This window comes from Corvus kubaryi, unplaced genomic scaffold (genome assembly GCF_017639235.1).
Source record: "Corvus kubaryi isolate FWS band 111438036 unplaced genomic scaffold, C.kubaryi_AGA036_p1.0 133, whole genome shotgun sequence".
Classification (NCBI taxonomy): Eukaryota; Metazoa; Chordata; class Aves; order Passeriformes; family Corvidae; genus Corvus; species Corvus kubaryi.
Window position 1 is genome coordinate 33,834,688 of NW_024580667.1, and position 22,802 is coordinate 33,857,489.

A 22,802-nucleotide genomic window follows, 5' to 3' on the forward strand; every position below is an offset into this window, starting at 1 on the left:
TTTAGAATAAGCTGTCTCTTGACAACTCTCCTTTGAAGGACATTCACACAAGGTCTATCCCTATCTGACTTGACTGCTCCACTTTCAAACCTCTTATGTCTGTGCTGGTTTAGGATGGGCTAATTAATTTTCTTCACAGTAGCTGGTATGGGGCTGTGTTTTTGATTTGTTCTGCGAACAATGTTGATAACTCAGGAATGTTTTAGCTGTTGCTGAGCAGTGCTTGCAGAGTCCAGACCTTTTCTGCCTCTCATCCCACTCCACCAGTGAGAAGGCTGGGGGTGCCCAAGGAGCTGGGAGTGGATACAGCCAGAACAGCAGACCCCAAGTGACCAAAGGGATATGCCGTACTATATGACACCACACTCAGCATATAAAGCTGGGTTAAGAAGGAGAAAGGGGGAAAGTTTGGAGTGATGGTGTTTGTCTTCCCAAGTCACGGTTGCATATCATGGAACCTGGCTTTCCTGGAGATGGCTGAACACCTGCCAGCCCATGGGAAGTGGTGAATGAATTCCTTGTTTTGCTTTGCTTGCATGCACAGCTTTTGTTTTACCTACTGAACTGCCATGTTTGCACCCTGCAAGTAGCTCTGTAGCTCTCATGACAGTCAATCAGTTTAGATTTCAATTTGAGTAATAAAACTCAAAAAAGTAGGAAAAAGAAGACATATTACATAAACAGGATGGAAGTTATTTCCATGTGAAATGCTACAAAAATCTAGAAAAGTTTTGTTGGTCTTTTAGTACCAATTTAACAATACGGAATAATCTATTTTCAGAGCAAAATCTGAATATTTGACAAATCCATGGTTAAGCCAGTCAGAGAGAGAGGTTCAATTCCTCATCTGTAGAATTCAAATCAGAGTTACTTATTCCAGGCCCAGAGCACACAGCTCAACAATGTTATCTGTCGTGAAATAAAAGCCAAAGAGTGAAACACCAACAAAACATCTATATTGGCATTCTTCCACAGAAATTATTCCCATCAGCTTTAAAAAAATAAAAAACAGGAGAGAGAAGTAAACCAGGGGTTACTGTACTGGAACAAAGTATTGCATTTACAAACAGACAGCAAGAAAATCATGTGCCAAACAATATGATTGAAGCACCAAAATCTGCTACCACATATTATAATCAGTTAATGATTAGAAGAGATATGCTGGAAAGATGTATGTGTACAAGGACATATACATTAAAGTGAGGAGGGTAAGCACCATCAACCTTCTTGATCAAGCCTCCACCCAAAGCACAAGTTCTTACAGGAAGTTTATCTACTGTCAGGAAAGTTACATGTTTTTGTTCTTTTTTTTCTTTACTCTTAGAAGTTTCTCTTTTGTAACTATCTGAAGTGCTTTGGTAATTTTACATAATTATCAACAAATAGCCTGGTCACTCCATCTTCCACTAAAACACAGCCATATGTGACAGTTAAGTTCAGAAACTAATTAACATCAATAGCTCGAAAGTTAAAAATACAAAGTCAAAACCTCTCTAAATTAAAAGCTACATAACTAATCACAGACAATGGAATTTTTTTCCCCTCTGAAATTGCTGTCTTGAATGAAGGAGAAAAAAAATTCAGCTCTCAGGATCAGGAACTCTGAAATGTCAGGGAAGCCTGTGCTAATAAACATGTAAGCGTAATTATTTCCAAGGGTTTCTCCTTTACCTCTACAGACATTACTGACAGCAAAACACAAAACTTCTCTTGTCCATAGTGTGGAAGAGGCTACAGCATGCAGGACTGAACAGGGTATGGATGCTGCACACTTCTGTGTGTACAGCTACAACAGCGCACAGGTTAATCAAAAATATTCCCTGGAAAGTACAGAAAGAAGCAATTCAATAAAGGAAGCAGCTTTTTCGTGGAAGTCTGGTACTGTCTTACACCCTTCCCTTAATCTCTACATTCACTTGCACAGAGATGGGCTTACCATGGATTTGACAGGCTTGGCAAAATCACCGTGGAAAGAGGTCATAAAGGAAGCACAACATACGGGGACATCATGGAAAAGTAGAAGAGAGGAATGTACAAGGCTGTGCACACAAAGGCAGCGCATAATTCCAGAAAAAAAACATCAGAAAACCCAACATGCAAATGAAAAAAAATCTGCTCTGGTCTCTTACCTTGCTGTCAAAAAGATCAGTCCATTTTGTTGTTTCCCAGAATGTCTCTGTCAAAGCTTCCGAGCAGCTCTCATGATCCTCATCTTTGCCTTCTGCATCACTGGAAGCAGCCCCTTCTTGGGTCTGCAGATGAAGAAGCTGGTCAGCCAGTGCACTGCCCTTTCGACAAAGTGCATCCACTAAAGTACTCTTCTGTTTTTCCATTTCACTAGGGAAAGAAAATACAGTATGAGAAGTATTTAGAGCCTTTTGCAAATACCTCCTTAAGAACAAAAACAGTGCTAACTCAGTTTAAAAGTTTACAGTAGTTAGTACACACTGATGTCATGATGATTTTTTGCCTTTTCTTTTATACCCCTGTTATACCTTTTTACAGCTTCTGTATTCTTAGTGCTTTTTGCCTACATTCTTGGACTTGTTTGTTCAGCTAGGAGACTAAACATTTTAGAATCTTCATAAGTAAGGGTTGATGTGCCCCAGACCCCAAGGTCCTCTCCAGAACACATTCTGTAAATTAAGATAGAACTATCCAGGGGAAGGCTCCTTGGGGAGGGGGGCTCACTCGAGCCTCTCATTGGAGAATTTTTGATAGATATGCTAATTAGTAAGACCTATAATGTTATACCAGATCTTTTGAGAGTGGGCATTGTGGTGTGCATTTCAGTGCATTCCACCTGGACGTGTGCACCTAAGGATCCTTAAAATAAATACCAAGGTAAAATCCCTTTTCCTTTCTAACCGTATTTGACTCTTGATTTTAAGACCAGAAAAAGGCATCGGTACAAAATGAAAATAAGCAGAAAGATAATTTTTAAAGAAAGGCTATTTACTATAAATTAAACTAATCATAAAAGATTACCTAAAGACACTATTCATTAAAGATACTCAATCATTCTTCTGCATATGAAATGCCTTAGATGACTTAAGGCAAGGACAACTCAGGATTCTAAAAGTAAGCCAGCATCTAGAAATACAGCTTTATAGTTCCTGGCTTTGTAAACAGAGAGTGAAATCCACCACTAACATAAGCAGATACAATTCTGCTGACTTCAAAGGAATTGCATCCATTTAAAGCATTGAATTTGGTGTTCAATTTCAGATGTTATATTCAAACCACATGACCTAATGGATCAACTTACCAAGAAATGTTTAGAATGAAGTTTATTATGTCAAGGCTTTGCTTTTATATCAGCAATTCTAGAATTACACACAAATCTGAATTCAGGATAGCCAGAACAGACAGACTAGCTTTACAACTGAAATCTGGTATTTTATAGATAATCAACATAGATGCATCTCCCATTTTAAGGGCCTAATATTCAGATCTGCTGTTCTGTTACTAAAACAGCACCATGCTACACACAGCAAAATCCATCTCCATCTTCTCTTATTCTCTAGCCTAAGGTGTCACTTTCAAAATACTGTCTTCCTAAGGATATATATAGTGATAGCACAGAGGAACAATCTAAAACTAAATAAGAACAATGGGTCTCAAAAATACTCTGAAGCACATGATCACACTTTTCACAAATGAAATTTTTTGCAAGCAGTTACTTCTTAGGCTGGTGTAAATTTTGTCTTCAAACACAGATCTGAAAGGTTGCAAAACAAAGAAAAGGCAGATAGCATTCAAACAGATACTTCTACTGATACTCCAGTGGTCCCTCTGATCTTAGATTAAGCTTGACAAAACAACTTAATATCCCATTTTTCTGATACATTTACATCCTGAAAGCACCCCTGTTTATTTTATTGAATAAATAAAAATTGGAAGTTTCAGTGTCCCTGCATTCTGGAGATATAATAAGAGAACACAATAATTGTATAGTCATATTTTAAATTGCCTGTGCCACAATAAAATAATACAAGCTATCAAGAAAAGCTACAGTCATTCCATTTCTTACATGCTGAGACAAAGTACATAGACTACAGAAATAGGATGCAGGAAAATTATTTACTGGGTAGGTACTTTTTTATAGTAGCTGCATCAGGCCTAGGATCAGTCTTCATGGCAAAATATACTGCTAATGCTGTTTGATCAATATGAGAGATTACTGTATTTGCAGCTTCAACGATTTCATCAAGTCTTTTCATTCGCTCCTAAAAGCAGAATACAAAAAGATGTTCAGCACCATGAAATCACACTACTTCATTGTTGATTCTACTAACACTAGGGTGATTGCAAAGCTATGCAGAAATAACATTTGATAATTCAACATGCTCTTTTCTCCACTTCATTCAAATTTTGCTTAAAGAACTCTGAAAAGTCTTCAAGATTTCCTGCATGCTTAGTCCATTTCACTGAAAACAAACTGAAATAGGAGGTTGGTATAAGCAAAATGCAGAGAAAGAAAATCACCTTTCAGTACAAATCAGTACTCTTATATAATGCAGTGGTTATTCAATTCAGAAATAAATATCAAATCAGAACCAAATAAAAAGAAAAATATTCAAGCTAGTGGCATATGCACAAAAGTGTTTGTCTTCAAGATTAAAAAAAAAAAAAACCCACATGCAAACTGTTCTGTTCACAGCTCCTATTTTTGAGGACAATGATAGAAGAACCTGGATTTAGCTGTGTCACTTTAGGGGGTAACTGTCCTCAGTTGTCTGAGTCATGCTGCTAGGAGAAATTACCAGTGCAGAAGAGGAAAAGAATTGGGATGTGTGTTTGTCTCAGTAGCCACCATTCAGAATAAAACTGTTGTAGACTAAGTATGCAAGAAAATTTACAATCTGTTTAACTGAACAAGGCATAACTTGATGAGCAAACACACTCTGGTTAGGCATCCTTTCTTTTATTCTGCTGTGGGATTAAGTAAATCACACTCAAGGGAGGCACCTGTCACTCTAATTAGAAATTTCTGCTTTTTAATACTGAGTACAGTCACTTCAATTTCAAATGTATACAAAGAAAGGCTCAGTTGCTTAAGCTACATGGATGTATTGAGACAAATCAAGTGTAAGAAGTGCTAAATAACCTTTTCAGAATCCAGCTGATGAAGTCTTGCAACATACAAAGGAAGATGATTAGGAAATGCTTCTTTCAACTCACTATACATGTCAGTGGTATCCAGCCTAGAAAATAGAAGGATACAGCATGAAAGACAGATTTTGAGTATTTTTGTGAACTTCAAGCTGCTTCAAGCTTGTGTAGTAATGACAGCAGACATACTTGGTCATCCACTGTATTTTTAGGTCTCTTAAAGCTTCAGCAAATTCTTCTTTTGCATCTTTTTCTTTTTCCTGTTCTTTTTCTTTCTCTTTGCTGCCATTTTTACTCTTTGATGGTGATGGTATCAGATGATAGTGAACAGTAAGGACATCCTGGAGGTGGGAAAAGAGACACATACTGAGAGGGATACAGTACATTTTTATCTGATGTCGTATGAAAGCTACATCATAGCCAGCAACTACTCTGAGCTACACATACAGTGAGTAAGGGTTCTGAGAGCAAAGATATTAGACAGTAAAAATTCAGGAACTCCTTTAAGTTTTTATTCTAAGCAATGCAAGAATGTAAATATTAAAACAGCATACTAGGTATAAGAAAAGAAAGCCTAAAATTTAGCCACTTTGACATTTTTACATTCACATAATTTTACATAATATTAGTTAAGGAATAAGGAAGGTGTTTTTCTGTTTGTTTGTTGATAAAAAAACAGGTAACTTGGTTAAAAGGCTAAGGGAAAAAAGACAGAGATCCTATTCTACAAATCTGGCAATAAACAAATGAATAAAGATGGCTGAATTCTAAAAAATAATACCACAGTAGGATAAACATGAAACATGTCACAGGATATGCTTATTCCTCTCAAGATACTATTTCTTCCACGTGCATACTGATGCATCCACAGTCAACTGATTTCCAGTTTGCTGCCACAGACTTTCCAGTTTCACCTGTATCTCTGTTCTAATTAAGTAGACACAACAGCAAGATTTTTTTTTTAAACCTTAAATGATAGCATAGAAATATCACTATAGTTTGAGTTCATGCTACACCAGTCAATAACCACCATGAGAAGATCAGTTACAGCTATTTAAAAGGAAAATCCTAACTCAGACCATGTTCTTGAAGTTACATAGAAATTTGCAAATAAGGTAGCATTAGATTTCATTCATTGCTTCTAAAACATCAAACTGCTGAGTGAGGCCATTTCATTCTTTTTGGTTTTAATGTTGCAATCTTTAAACAAGCCTCTACCTACAGAGTGAGGGCACATATCCCATTACTTTACATATCAGATATTTCACAGAGAATATCATGGAAGTTTAAATCCTCTAGATACCTCTACTCTGTTTCAACACGGTGCAAAATATTGAGCCGCATGCTCAATTACTGTGGCAATTTAATTATTCTTACCAATTATTCCAGAATACATTTGTGGGAATACTTCCCATAAACCAAGTCAGTGCTGTGTAATAAAATGAACCCTTGTGTACAAGATGGAGTTAAAGTTACTTAAATAGCAAGTAAAAGGGTGACAGAAACTGCAGAAAGGGACTTCAATATTACACTTCTGAAATATTCAAAAATCATGATGCAGAAAAATTTTATTTGAACTTATAGTTCAAACAGAACAGCATCTTGCTGTGGGTTACTGAACACAATACTGGTAAAAGTGACTACAATATCCCCTTAGAACAATTCTTCCAGCTTTAAATTTAAATACTTTAAATATTTTTAAATACATTTAAATATTTTTTGAAAACTAGTTTAGATAACTAATCTGCATTAACATGTAGCTTTCACAGAACTATCCTGCACACATGCATTTCAAGTATGAAGTGCACGACCAGTCAGTACACCTAAATGAGCCTCCAGCAAGACCTAGGCCAGAGCATGACAAAACAGGTCATGGAAGTAAGTACACACAGGAAGAGGTCAGGAACATGGTATGGGGCTCACTAAGGTAAATATTGTTGCAGAAAGCAACAATACAGTTCACTAAAGCAAACCAAACATTCTAAGAAGTCTAATAAGCTAATTCAGCACAAAAATCTTAATCTACAATGTTTTCTAAAAGATGTCCTCCCTCTATTGAGACTAGTATTTTCCTACAAAAGAAACCTGACTTTCTAAGAAATACTCTTCCAATAGTTGAGGATTTCCTTCTTGAAAGTCCTTTTTCATTTCACTTGGCAACATATTTTTGGAGTTACATATATAGATGACCTCTGCATTCTCAAGCCTTGTCTATATGAGAAGGCTCTGTAACTCTGATTTAAGTTTCAAACCAAACATAATTGGATTAACAAAATCTCACTTATGTGGATGAACACTTGCATTTTGAGAGACTAATCCCATGTAGCTAAACCATCAACAGTAAAATGTCATCTCCCCTTTCTCTCACATAGGTACTTTTGGTCTCATGAGGTTCTGCAAGCCTTACAAGCTATGACCATTGAAAGGAAAACAATGACCTTCAGACCCAGGTACCCTACTCTCAAAAGAGCTTACAGAGCACACTTCTCCACAGACCTCAAACTTACTTCATGGGATAAATAAAGTTTAGGTGTTTATCACATTTAACTAAACTATTACAAGGCCTTAAGATGGACTGAAGGCTTCTTTATTTATTTTATCTGCAAACACTAGGATCATCTATAACACTTGGTAACTCCCCAGATACCAGAAGATTTCAGAATGGCACTGTCATTGCCATTACAGAAACATAAATCATTACAGACTAAGGAGAAGAAAGGCAGCTCTTCACAATTCAGCAGTTCAATGTGTTTTCTTATTCAAACTTCTCTCTGACAGGAACAGAATTCCTAGAGTAGTGTACTGGATTTCATTTTATATATAACTATAAAAAGATACAGAGCTATAGACAGAGAAAGACAGCAAGTGAGCATATTATCCACTGAAAAAATTTCTCTAAGGAAACTTTCAAATTTATCCTCTAGAAAGATACGCAGTATTGGGAAGCACATAGGATATGCACTTTGGTCAGTGTACTCTGTGGAGTATCATAATCCTCACTGGGTTTACTTTTAACTACAAACTGCACACATAAACAAACACAGTGCCCTCAAAACAGTCACCTTTTAAAAGAGGTTAATTAACAGTTAATTTGGCTTCCAAATTTCTATTTAGATTTCTCTCTGGTGTTTTAACATCTAGTACTTTACATGTAAAACACATATAAAACTATTGTTATTTGTACTTCAAAGCATTCGCAGCAAAACTAACCACAGGAAAAAGAGCTCCCTCTAGGAACACATCCCAGGTCTCATTTTCCATTTAATAAGTATCTTCATATTAATGCCTGTCTGCACATAAAGATGAATATACATATGGAATCTGAATCTGTTTTAAGAGGCCTACAATTTGTGCAGTGTTGCTTATTTTTATGGCAACTCTCACTTAATAGAAAATTAATTAAGCTTCTTGAAGTCACCAGGCAGGCTTACACAAAATTTTATCAGACACATACTTCATCCTATTTTTGAACACCTCATGATTAAACAGGGATAGTATGTTAATGCTCAAAGGAAGTCACCCTTTTTCATTTGACTTCACAATGGTATTTATTAGTCTTCCACTAGTACTTATCAATACCTGCATAATGCATTTCTTGCTTCAAATTGGAAGAAAGGATAGCAGAATAGGGAGAAAGTTGTAGAAACTTTCCATCCCTTGGCTAATTGTTACATATTGCTGTTCAAAAGTTGCATTATGTAAACCAACAAAAAATTATTCTTACAGACCAGAAAAAGTCAATGATATGTTTTTCATTTCTAACTATGTTCTGGACAAAGCTTGAAGACAAGTGGAAAAAGTCATCAGATTGTAACTGCATTACAAAGGAAAACAAAGACACCTGTTTATTATGTGGAGAGAACCCCTTAACATTTTTGTACAGTTATAAAAGAATTAACTGTCTTTGGAAAACTAGGCTGCTATTTCCTGGCATAACCACAAACTGCTTTTATGCAAAATCAGAGATGCAGTCAGGCAGACTGAAACCTGCTGAACGTCCGGGGCCAGAGGGTGATCAGTGACACACAGTTGGAGGTCAGTAACTAATTGTGTGTCCCGGGGTCAATTCTGGATTGAACCCTGTTCAATATCTTCATTAATTACCTGGATGATGGGGAGGAGGGCACCCTCAGCACGTTTGCTACTGACACCAGACCAGGAGGAGTGGCTGATATGCCAGGAAGTCTGCTGCCATCCAGAGGGAACTCAAAAGGCTGCAGAAATGGGCCCAACAGAAGCCTCATGAAGTTCAACAAAGGTAAGTGCAAGAACTGGAAAAGAATAAATCCAGGCACAGTACATGCTGGGGGCCATGCAGTACGAAAGTAGCTTCGCATCCTGGTGGGCACCAGGTTGAACATGAGCCAGCAGCGTGCCCTTGTGGCAAAGAGGGCTCCTAATCTTACAAGAGGGCCTGGACCTGTCTTTGAAAAACATGAAAAATCTACACATACTTTTTTGACTGTCTACATCACAAAAGAAACATATAAACAAGTTTTCTGTGCTGATAAACATCTTAACTGCATGTAAACTTATGACAGGGCAAGGTCAATATCAAAATTTTTAAACTAGGAAGGCCTCTGAGTTGCATTCTCAGCAAAATGTGTTAATTAATAGAGCTCTTGCAGAACAATGCTCTGAAATACACAGGTGTTTTATTTCACAGAATATACCGAGTTGGAAGGTACGCAAGCATCATCAAGTCCAAATCCTGGCCCTGCACAGCACCATCCCCTACAGTAAAACCATGTGCTCAAGAACATTGCCCAAACGCTTCTTGAACTCTGTCAGGCTGGTGCTGCGACCACTTCCTTGGAGAGCCTGTTCCAGTGCCCAGCCACCCTCTGGGTGAAAAACCTTTTTCTAATATCCAATCTAAACCTCCCCAACACAACTTCAGGCCACTTCAGGTCCTGTCACTGGTCACCACAGAGAAGAGACCAGTGCCTGTGGCTCCGCTTTCCCTCACAAGGAAATTGCAGACTGCAATGAGGTCTCCCCTCAGTCTTCTCTCCCACAGCTGAACAGACCAAGTGACCTCAGCTGCTCCTCATGCAGCTTCCCCTCCAGGCCCTTCACCATCTTCATTGCCCTCCTCTGGACACCCTCTAATGGTTTCATACCTTTCTGATATTGTAGCACCCAAAACTGCACACAATATTCCAGGTGAGGCTGCCCCAGTGCAGAGCAGAGTGGGACAATCCCCTCCCTTGCCCGGCTGGTGATGCTGTCTGTGCCTGATGCACCCCAGGACATGGTTGGCCCTCCTGGCTGCCAGGGCACTGCTGACTCATGTTCAACTTGCCATTGACCAGGTCCCTTTCCATGGCACTGCTTTCCAGCATCTCATTCCCCAGTCTGTCCATACATCCAGGGTTGCCCCATCCCAGGTGCAGAATCCAACACTTTCCCTTGCTGAACTTCCTATGGTTGGTGATTGCCCAGCTCCCTATTTTGTCAAGGTCTCTCAACAGGGCCTTCGTGCCTTCAAGGGAGACAACAGCTCTTCTCAATTCAGTATTGTCTGCGGACTTGCTCAGTATCCCTTCCAGTCCTGTGTCCAAGTCATTGATGAAGATGCTGAAGAGCACAGGCCTGAAGATGGAGCCCTGCAGAAATCCACTAGTTTATTTGCTGCTAGTACACTGATTAGTAATGGAATTACTAATCCATTAGTAGATGGAAGTAACAAGAAGGACAGTTTTTATCTGGGCTTGGGTGGTTTTACTGCTCAGATCTGAACACAAATCTCTGTTCTAAAACCAAAGGAAAAAAACTCCAACAACCAAAAAAAACCCCCAAAAGACTACAACCTCTGGAATCTGTTTAATAGTTTTGTTATTCAAATTGTATTATTATGAGAGTTTAATTCCCTTGTTAGAGATTCACTTAGTGAAGATCTTATACCCTATTCAACAGGAAGCCATGCATTCACAGGGGATTTTAAATTATCTTTCTAAAGGTGATCTGCATGATTTTCAGGTATGAAAATAAAACTCAGCAACGTACACTAAAATCCTGCTTGGAAAGCCTGATCACATTCCCACACGCTTATTACACCAAGACCAGAGTAAGTTAGCAGGTTCAGCTTCCAGCTCACTATTCACAAAAAAATGGACTGGACACATGACTATAAACTATATTAGTCATAGTTCTTAGGTCTTACTTCTAACAAGAATCCTGACTAATCTGCATGTCACTCGAGAACAAAGTACCTTGAAATCAACAGCAAGTAAATACCCTTACAACTTAAGAACAAGAAAAAACCCAGTAATGTTATGTAAGTAGTCTAGTAAAATATTTTTTTGCATCTTTTAAACAAACTCGTTTCACACTCTGCTGGCAAATTATTGTATGACCTGATGTGAAAATATGAGAAAGCACAATATTAAACACTGTTATATTAAAAGTCACCCCCTTTCTAAACTATCTTATACACGCTCCAAAATTCAGTCTGTGAATATTACTACCTGCTACATGACTGTATAAACTCTAGCTTCCTACTGTATACTTTTTGTGGCCGTAAAGAAGACAACTCTCAATTTAGTAGACTGGGAATATAGTTAGATTTCAATTATTCAATTCAAATTAAAGTGTTAGGTTTATATTTAACTCTTAACCTGCAGACAGAATAGGCAGAAATGCTTGCCACAAAAAATCTTGAGCACAAACACTGAACATTTCTGAGTATTTAATAACATGAAAAATCGCAGACCACTAACACCACATGCATTTTTACAGCACTTGTTGCAGAAGTATACAGATGCACACGTGCCTCTCAGCTATGTGTTACAGTAGTGTTTTGTCATTCTACCAGTAAACATACTTAAGGTGCTGAAGTAAGTAACTCAGGTCTAAGCAGGTAGATGAAGGAGACAAATTAAAAACCAAGACTGGTAGACAAATTCTTTAAGTCATATGCAAAAAGACTTCAGTATATCTTTTTCAAAAACTAACATTCAGTACCTTTTTAAATTTTCCTTGTCGCTTTGCTGCAGACTGCCCCTGGGAGTTAGAATAACATACTGTAAGAAAACATGCACACACCACACAGGATGGAGACACCTTCTCTGTACAATTAATAGTTATACTTCCAACCTACAGATTTCCAACCTATAGAGAGTCACATCTATGATCAAACATGCTCTTAAAGCATGCCCTTTCAGGTTTTTAAAATTAATAAACCAATGCATCACTGTATATACAATCCATTACTCCTGCAATATAAGCAAGTGTTGTTAACCACTTAGCTTCAATTAATAAATTACAGAAATTCAGCCTTAGAATTTTAGCTTTTTGACTGTTTAGTGGCATTGTTCTATTTCATAATAAATATAGACAAATTAAGATACATTTTCCCTTACCTTGCATCCACCCACTGACTTAGAGACAACTTTGCTGCCTAGTCCTCCTTTTTTTGTCTCCTGGTACGTACTGAGGTTCACTAAAGGCAGCAGAAAGTATCAGATGCTATTTGATACCATCTTTTTTCCATTGAAATATGATCATAAGAGTAATGCTTTATACTATGACATGAGAGACACCTCAGCTAGAATGTCCTTCTGTGTAAGATCTCAAGTATTCCCCATCACATGAAATTTGACAGGCTGTATCTACCTATCTCCTGCTTCCTATCCCAGAAACCACTGTACATAGCCACTTAGTCTGGTTTTAAAATAGAACATGCAAGAATTGCAAACAGCAGTTCAAGGAAGCGCACAGTTCTAGCTAGGGAAACTAAATTAGACTAGTGTAACTGATTTATCATGGATTTCATAAAAGCACATTTGCAACCTTGCAGGAATCACAAATATTAAACTAGGTGTTTTAGAGCTCCTAGTTACTGGGTTTTTCCTCACTGACACATAAATTCTCCTGATACATTCTCACCTGCAGTTACATGCAATCTGCCCCAAAAGTACTAGCTACAATCAATTCAGATTGAATTAACTAAACTTTTATGCTCAACAAGATCTAAAGGTATATGCCAACCTACTCACAGAAACTTATTTTCTATGAAGATGTATTCTAGTTTCAGACGTTGTTCAGCCATATCTAGTGGTATATGGACACAGATCAACTACCTCTGAGTACTAACAATCACCAGGATTGACTAAAATTTAGTCTCAGGCTTACCATCTGTTTAAAAACAGCTAAGGGAATCTTCTAAACACTGTAGCACCAGATACACAGAAAAGTGACATGGTTACTATAATCACTGTTGCATTATAGAGTCATACAAGTTAAAAAAACATTTTTCACAGGATGCTGTGTTATGAGCAAAAAGATGCTTCTTTTTCTAGCATCACACACAGAGATCTTACACCATTTTGTTGAAGCATACAGTCATACTAGTGGTTGACAACATCAGTGTGTAGCAGGTAAGAAAATCTGTTTATGTATTTGAGTCAGCACAATTCCTACTACTTGGTAATGGTAACATATGTGTTTAGAAAGCATGTGTTTTTGCTGAAAATTGCATGCAAGCAACAAAGAGTCTTACAGAACCAACATGCACATAACACTATATGCACGTATTTTTCATTCAAAAATTACATTAAGCTAGGGAGTTACAGATGTTCAATTTTAAAGGCTGCACACCAACGAAAAAGCAGTTGCTTATAGAAATAAAAGACTTCAGAGTAAAAGAATTAAAACTCAAAATTTAGAAAGTGCAATGAAATTTGAAATTAGAAGATGAAAATAATAATAGAACTACTTAGAAGTTATGCTGACTTTATAGTGAAACAACTGCTTCTAAAACGTATTATGTTACCAAATCTAATGCTCTTTAAAGTGCTAACTCCACACAATACAGCACTTCCTGGCATGCCATTTGCTCGCTACAAAGAATTTCAGAAAAACCCCCGTCATCCATTCCATATACTCACAGCTTTCTTTCCAAGTTCTGTTTTAGACAGAGTAAGACTTCCTGCAAGATAACATCCTGGTCCTGCTCCTTTAGGTATTCTGTTCAAAGAAAGTAAGCCCAGTGTTAAACCCAGGTTCACTAAGGTTTCATGGAAACTACAATAAAGAAGCCAAGCAGGGGAAGAGCGACAGAAGGAATTACCAAGCCTGGACAGGTAGACACTATTAAAGTATCATTTTAGTGAGGTGCAGAGGCAGTTGCCTAGATGCAATGAGAAAAACAACTTCATAACTTACTTGTCATCAGGCAGAGAAGTAACAAAGAATGGCTGACTGTGTTTTGGTGGTAACGTCAAACTGTTGGATTTCTTCTTCCCTAAGAGAGCAAGGCTATGGTTTTCATAAATATCTAAGCTCAAGGTACTAGACAACCTGTGAGAAACAATAAAGGGCAGGTCTTTGATGCGATCCAGCTCACTGTTCTGCTCATGACGAATTTGTAACCGAATGGTGTAATCTCCTTTTTCCAGTTTCACAGAATACTGAAAGAAAGAAGTTCTCATAAATGTCAAGATTAAGTATTTCACCATTCATAAAAAACCCCGAAGCCCAGAAATAAGGCAGTCATGTTCTTGATCCTTATAGCTCTAGCCATTTAAACTATACCAGATTGCTTGGTTTTGGAATCTCCTGAAAACAAGAGTGTTTTCAAGACATGATAGCAACCAAAACACATTTTGTACTGACTGAAAAAGAAATTAAGTTTTCAGACCACGAAACAGGCTGACATAATACAGTATTAAAATAGGAACAAATTAACTGTTAAAATAATAATCAGAATTCCTGTTAAGCTTTCACTTCAAAACCTCGGCAGGTTTGCCTTAATACACTTTCAATTTACTATGTTGGGGTGCTTTGCAGTTTAGACCACAAAACATCTTCTCCTGTCCCAAACACTCTACCAATTTTCACACCAAGGGAGACTCAGTATTCCTGTGAGATGCAGTTTAAAGAGCTGCCAGACTCTTTGTCCTGAGCTTGTTACTCAGGAAGATGCAGATATTGTCTCCGTTATTTTAAAAAATCCCAAAAAAAACCAAAACAAGCAACAACAGAACTAAAAACCAGGAAAACAATGCAATTTCTGAAAATAATTTATAAACTTTAAAGCATGTCTCTTGAAACTATCTTTTGTACACTTCCAGAATGATCAATCTATCAAAGTTAACATTACATTGATGATATTCAACTGTGATTTTAGATTGGTAAAAAACAGTTTCAAAACAAAAAAATTATGAAAAAAGCTTCTTTTGTGATTTTTTTTTTTCTTTTTTTCATTTCTCCCTACTTCCCCCATGATCCAGACACACAGTCTGTTACAGCAGAGATTGCCACAGAGGGTAGAGTATCTACAAGTGTTGTGCAAAAGATGGCAACAGGAAGTAAAAAAAGCTGAAGCATTAAAAAAGCTGTTTGAAGATATCAACAGCACAGAGGACAACATTCATGAATACAGAAGCCTCTGCTCTATCAGCACACAAGTCAGACTACAGGAAAAATAATGGATCCTTTCCACCTTGCACAGAAAAGTTTAAGGTATTGTCTTTGTAAAAAAACAAAATAAAGAACGATACGATTTTGAATTCATTTCTTGAGAAGCACCAAGCAAAATCATAAGAAATCAGAAGTGAGCAGCTTTTCTTCTTTCTCCTTCCTCAGGAGAGAAAAAAACCCAACATGTTCTATTCCATGGACACACATCTGAGTTTTTTTGATAGAGATGAATCATCATTGAACTTTCTATGTCTTCTTGTGAACATATAAGAACATTAAAACTACACATCAAGAAATGTTAAGCGCTAACAAGAGGCTTGGGAGGTGAAAAAGAATGAACGTTTTTACAGTCTGCAGCAAACAGAAGGAAAAAGAAGTACATTACTCTGTACCTGGTGTGGATAGGCATCTCCTGAACCCATTTGTCTTTTGTTCTGGTCAAAAATAATCCAGAGCTGACTATCAAACTCAGATTCGTACAACAATTCACAAAGAAGTGGACAGCTTGGAGTTACTTCTCCACTCTTAGGCTATTAAAAGAAAGGTTAAAGCATTTAATCTACTACAGAATAAAACAATTACAATCCTTACATACATATTCAAAGAGATAACTAAGCTGTAGCTTGTTTCAAGCAACAGTCGCTTTTAAAGTGGACCGAATGGAATTTTGACTGTAGAGCATCTAGAGTATGAATCTAGACCTCTTTTCTGAGAGAAAGCTAGTTAAAATTAAGACCTGGTTTTAGAAAACATGCTGTGTTTATCAATAACTTTAAAAAAACCAACTACCATAACCCTTACCTGATGGAAGTTATAGGTCAAAATCATCTCATACAGTTGACGATTATTCGGTAAAATATCTCTGGAGCCCAAAGGTTTTATTTTTGCACTCACTGGTCTGCAGTTAAACAACAAAAGGTACTCTTGAGAAACATGTATCTTCTATCAAAATTTGTCTTGCTTAAGTAGAAGCATGTTCTGAGGTACAACTGAATTCAGCACATGCCATAACATCTCATATATTGTAACTATCAAAGCACCATAAATTCCTCAGTTAAAACTAATGTCAGTCCAAAAACAAGGTTTACTGACACTACAGACACTGCTAAAAAAAAAAAAAAAAAGCCAATGTAGTAAGCATATCTAAATGCTCAAAATTAAAGGCCATTAAAAGTTTAAGGGGAAAAAAATGTCAGGTTCCGTTTCTAGTATCCATGCTGAAATCAGTACTTGTATTCATAACTGAAAGATTAACGGCACTGCAATTAGAATACAGAACAATTGATAATTCCTTGTTATAGAAGGTTATATCTTCAGAGAATGTAAGAAGCCTTACAGAAATCTGAGTAGTAACACAGAAGAATGTACACTACGGAGTGTCTATGTTAACTCAGATACAGTTGGGAAAAGCAGCCAAAGTTCAGGGCAGCCAAACATTTTAGACCTTAAACATCAAAGACTATAAACAAAACAATAACGATATAGGAAAAATCTCAGCTTCAGAAATAATAGCAGAATCAGGGTGGTCTGGCATCATTTAAGTTTACATTTCATTCATTAAATCAGGCAACTTTTAACTACGTGATCAGAATTTGTTTCCAAGATTCTGTCAGTGCTTTTATCGTCAAGGGCACAGAGTAACCACCCAGTAAGATATGGGTGCTGGCTGGGTCAGACCACACGTCCATTTAACCCAGGTTTCCTGGTCTGGCAGACACTAGATAGACTGCTGACAGAAGTCTTAAGAACTGAGTAATACCACACATGATATGTCTCCCTAACATTCACCCTCCCTCCAAGCACTTGAAACAAGAGACAGAAGGAAAAGCCATACAGTAATTTTTCCTCTGTGTTGTAATTCATTAGTTCATTCAACAGACACTATTCATGCCTTAATTTAAATACATAAATCTTTCTCCATTGTTTACTTAATTGCAGTTCATTTACTGTCAGATGAGTGCCTTAAATATTACAAGGAGTAAAGAGCATTTCCATTTTCCAAACCAAGAATGAGGCAAAGCTGTATTAAGGGACAGCTTTATTTCCTCACTTAGGGCACATTGAACGGATTATTTCTGAATCTAACATTAGGTGATATGTTCATTAAACTCCTGGCAACCTCAATTCCACTTACAAGTACCCAAAAGCCCCAGACAGAGCCCAAGGCTCCACTGACAGACCCAGATAATGGAAAACTTTGGATTACTGAGCACTGTGATATTGTCTACCCCACATCTCAAAAGTACCACTTAAACCATATGGCAGTTCTTTATCCTTCTGAAGTGACCAACTTTAATAACTGTTGCACTGTAGAAATTTTCCAGCAAAGTTTTTCCTCCAAATCAGCATGTGTCAAACTGACAAGGTAAACACAGCTTTTCATAAAAAAATCTGGTCAAGATTCTACAAAAACACTTTTAATAAAGCAAGAGAGAGAGGACAGTCTTCCCAGGTCTAAGTTTGGCAGGACCCCAAGCAGATGCTTAGGGGAAAAAAAAACCACCACAAAAAAAACCAAAAATGAAAAAACCAAAACAAGAAACAGTAGCAGGTAGTAACTCCAATAACTCTACAATTTCCTTCTTTAGATATTAAAGTACCTTTTACCTCTAAGTGTCTGGAAAGCGTAGAATATTTTTGTAAATTTTTCTTCTTTCAAGTTAGCTTAAGGAAAGTAAAGTTTTTGAAAAAAGAGAATGCTGACAAATTAATTGATGCTTCCAAAGCTACTTTGAATTTGACAGGAATATTTTTGTAATCCTGAATTTCACTGCTACAGTGTTACTGTTTTAACTCAACATATGAGGAGGTTTCCCAGTCTCCCGAAACAGTTCCCCAGAAACTCCACCTGAGCGTTTGAACCCAGCTTTTCAGATTTATGCACGGAGCAATATCTTCATATTTCAACAGGGACTGAACATCAAACCGTACGATGCCTTCTGAAGCGTGCTAGAAGAAGAGTATAGAACAATTATGCTTCTGTGCACTTACAACATCAGATGGGGACCACCTGCTATGACCCTCAAAAATACAACATAAGCTATAATTATTTATTCTTTAACAAGTAATACTGTGTCATTTTGAAAGCGTCACAAGTGCGTCTCTATTTTACAACAGCACATAATACTGGGACTTGCAAAACTTTAGCAACTGGAGCTGAAGTTTTATTTATCCATTTTTTCCCCTTCCTAATTTAAATACTTCGTACAGAACTGGTAAGTCATACTTCAAGTAGGACTGCCTTTGTTTGTGCATTTGTGATGATTTCCTTTCAATATTTAATATTCTATATTGTATATATTGAATTAAAACAAGTATTTTATGGTGCTTCCTAGGACTATTATTAGAGAATAGATTAACTCTGCAAAAGAGAAACAATACTGCATACATAGACTTGGTGATGGGCAAAATAATTAGAAAAATTTATTTCTATCCCATAACAAAGACACTGAGCACTATTAAAACTTATTTTATGAAAGTTACTGATGCTCAAAAAGGAAGGGCAAAACTGTTTGCATTATCTTATTTTTCACTGTCCATTATTCATTTGGTGTAATCCTGCTGGGCTGGGGGGCAGCTGCTGTGCACACCATCCCCAACAGCTCTTTCTTTTCCTACTCTACCAATTCAAGACCTGGTACCTTAGCACACTGCATCCACTCTTTCTTCCTCAGTTTATTCAGCTCTTAGAGCCTGAATACATCCGAATTCACCCATGGGACAGCTATAATTTGCTCTGGCCTTTAGCTGAAAAAAAGGCAGGAGCCAAGACAGATTAGCATAGTGCTGCTTCATGTAGGTACCAGCTCTCAAAGAGCTCTCTCCTAAGGTGGGCAGTGTCGAGTCAAGCCAGGTTGCAGAGGACAGCAAAGAACATAGGACCAAGACAAAGTACTCTAAATAGCATACCAACATTTTAAGCAACTTTTTCAATCCTTTAGTATCACAGAACATGAGGAATCATGACACTGCCCCACCCACTGTACCTTCAACTGCCCTAAATGATACATCTCAAATCAATCACCATATCTCAATAGAACACTGAACAGAAAATAAATTTTAATGAATTTTTACTCTGAATATGGTATTGAGAGTGCTGGTGTTTTAGCAACAAGTCTAGATATTCAAGTTCAAGAACTGTGGTCCCAGCAAAGTTTATTTACATAAAACACTTGGTACTGTAAGCATATTTACATTTTCAGCCTTTTAGGATGTTTTTTCTACTGGTGTTGAGTTTAGGGTTTTTGTTTGGGTTCTTTTCTCTTTCTTTTTTTCACTACTGGTTTATAATGAAAAGGCATAGAAAAAAATCATAAATAATGGTAACTGGCATTTCTCTGGGACTGAACTCCTATTTAACAATTTTTAAGAGAGAACATGAAAGTCTCACGTACAAAAATACTTCTACTGTTTCTAAATACAGGCAAGAAGAAAAGCTATTTTTTTCTGAGTTACTACAGGATTTCACAATAATTCAATACAAGCACTCTGGAAAACTTACCATGTTTAACTGAGGAGCAGCACAAAGTACACCGTGGAAAGAAATTGTGTAATTAATGCTAACATCGCTAAGGCTTGCCCACCACCGAGCAACACAAAATTCAATGGTTTTTCCAGCCTGGGTAACAAAAGCACAAAGTTAGACTCCAGCTCCCATCTTCCTCTTCTATTGACCCCAGCCTCCCTCAGCCCAAGCCAAAAAAAAAAGATCAGAATACAATTCAAAAAAGACCTCTTATGTCCAGTTTACTCCAATTGTATAGATTTGTACAGTACCAAGTAAGACATTATACTTGGCTCAGGAAACACAAAATTCCGACAAAACAGCATGACTGACAAATGCCTCAAAACAGAGTGCCAGGGAGTACTCTACGCTGTAGGAGTACCCTACACAGAAAGGTACTGCTGTTAAATGTTCTGTCTTCCATTCTTATCCTTCAAACCAGGTGGACAGGTTAGTTCATAGATCAGTTTAATGTGTGTCCCCTAAAAACAGGTATTAGAAAAAGAGATCTCACTCTCTGCCTAAGTAAGATGACATGAAACTTGGGAGGTTTGGGTTAGTTTTGTTTTTGTCTGGTTGGTGGGGTTTTCTGGGTTTTTCTTGTTTCAGTTTTTAAAGAACATGATAAAATTCATGTGTCAATGGGACCAACACAGCTTACAGTCCCCCACATGACATTTTTACAGAGGGCAAGTGACTGAGTAGCACAGAAGTTATAACTATTCTTAGGTCTTAGAGCTATACAACTAAACTGAGCAAAGCAAACTTGACAAACTTGAGAAGAAGGCTCTGCTACCCACACCCCTGAACTGATAGCTCATTCCCTGATGGTTCTGGACTCCTGAGCTAGCATTACCCAGGCTAAGACTGCTGTACCTAGGATGTATGAATGTGAGCCAGTCAGTTATTCCCTTCATCTTCAAGATGAAGATGTCCCAGATAACTGCATTAAACACTAAAGGCAAAATATGCTGAACTATCCAACAAGTCATAGTTCCTATTTGAAAGGGAAACAAACTGCTTTGTATAATCAAGTACAAACAAATTGAAGAGATTAACATGTATGATATTACCAAATAGCTCAGAAACACTAGCAAGCTATTAGAGATCTTCTCAAAACTGAAAATCAGATGCATTCACTACTGTAGCAAACACACAATGTCTTGGGTCTGAGGTTTTTCTTAGGAAAAAAAAATCCCAAATAAGTTATGTTATACTGCACTGATACATTACTTTATGTACCCCACCCTTAAGGTAACTTACTAAGACAGGAAATGCTTCAGTCACTGTGCCTTTTTCTGGTAAGGATGAAAATTTGTAGAACTCATGACTTCTGTATGCTTTTTGTTTCACAAGCTGAACAGCATGAAGTACAAACTTGGCAGTCACATCAGCTGAACATGAACACACAGTCACTTCTAGATTAAAGAAAAAGAAATTTCGACTGAAGACACAAATTTTAAAAGAAAAGCAGAGATTCACCAGAGAAATACTACTTTCATAAGTAGTTTTTATGTTAAGAAGTTATGCAGTACCCCAAGTGGCTCCATATGTGAAAAATGCTTGTATCAGTTAATTTCAAAAGTCCTTTCAGGTTAAAGGAAAACCAGCTAAGTTCAGAGGATGAAAAGAGAAATATGTCTCGATTAAATGGTCAAAATTAATCAGATATACAGATGATACACCTGTACTAGGAAAGACTGTTGAATTCCAAATTAAGAGTCTTATCACTGACTTCAGTCTAAATTAAAGATTTTTGAAAGGATTATTGCTTAGTAATCTCACAAAGACAAGGAAAAAAAAAATCCCTTTTTTTTCCTCCTTCTTGCAAAATTTTGAGCTTTTTACCCATTGTGAAAATCACATTTTCTTCAGTTATGACTTCTTTCAACACTACATCCATACACCTTAAAAGCTAAATAAGCCTCAGACATTGATACTTTTCCATAAACATGGGGCATTCTTCCAGGTACACGCAATCACTTCAGATTGTTATTGGCTGGTTTAAGACTTAGAATCAAGATCCTACTATGCCAAAAACTGTGAAATAACTCAAAATCACTCCTCTAAGAGCTTAAAAATCAAAAAAATATTTACATATTCACAGGCCAAACCTTCAATATTTATTCAGGCAGAACTCAAAATTATTTAAAACCAACTTTGTCAAGTCTGACAGATGCAATTTTCTATTTATTTAATGTGGTTATTTTCCTTACCAGCCCATGTAGCTCCCTGTGGAACATCAATGAAGTGCCTTCGGATCTGACCAGGTTTAAAATGAACATCTGTGTATGTCAGGTCATAGCTTGATGATTCATCTACTCTGTATGTCAAAAGGAAAACACAAATAGCAGTCAAACAAGCTATGAAGCCAATTTCTGAAGCATTTTTAAATGCAAAAATACTCTAAAAATGTGTAGAATGAGGATATTCAACACCAATTATTTTAATCGTTCTAGTAAAGAATCCAACAGCACAATGTATCCAAAAAATTTAAAATGTCAGCTCCACCACACTACGTAAACACCTTCCCACCTCCCTGAAATTAGTGTTTAAACAGAAGTATCACAGAATCCTCATTTTCAGTGGATCTGCTTTTCCTGGCCGAGTGAATTGCCACTGAAATGAGCTAAGGTATAGAAGTAGCAATATTTCCATGAACGAGTTAGAGAACAGTTACTTTTTCTTTCCCCCTTAGGGCAGATTGTCCACCAAATAAGTTTAATAAAATACTCTCCTTCTTTATCAACATCACTTA

At 37.1% G+C, this 22,802-nt stretch overlaps 1 protein-coding gene across 2 annotated transcripts in view; it reads right to left on the reverse strand.

Annotated features, from left to right (window-relative positions):
• TPP2 (tripeptidyl peptidase 2) overlaps positions 1-22,802 on the reverse strand; it is a 55,418-nt gene that overhangs the window by 8,253 nt on the left and 24,363 nt on the right. The window contains exons 16-28 of one of the 2 annotated variants that reach the window (XM_042042833.1): positions 22,261-22,367; positions 21,308-21,462; positions 20,042-20,158; positions 18,389-18,489; positions 16,342-16,438; positions 15,933-16,070; positions 14,284-14,528; positions 14,007-14,085; positions 12,082-12,120; positions 5,305-5,456; positions 5,111-5,207; positions 4,099-4,229; positions 2,130-2,337 (exon numbers count right to left, since the gene is read on the reverse strand). In XM_042042833.1, the coding sequence (XP_041898767.1) occupies positions 2,130-2,337; positions 4,099-4,229; positions 5,111-5,207; positions 5,305-5,456; positions 12,082-12,120; positions 14,007-14,085; positions 14,284-14,528; positions 15,933-16,070; positions 16,342-16,438; positions 18,389-18,489; positions 20,042-20,158; positions 21,308-21,462; positions 22,261-22,367 (1,666 nt within the window). The remainder of the gene's footprint in view (positions 1-2,129; positions 2,338-4,098; positions 4,230-5,110; positions 5,208-5,304; positions 5,457-12,081; positions 12,121-14,006; positions 14,086-14,283; positions 14,529-15,932; positions 16,071-16,341; positions 16,439-18,388; positions 18,490-20,041; positions 20,159-21,307; positions 21,463-22,260; positions 22,368-22,802) is intronic. The other variant, XM_042042842.1, reaches the window with a different exon arrangement.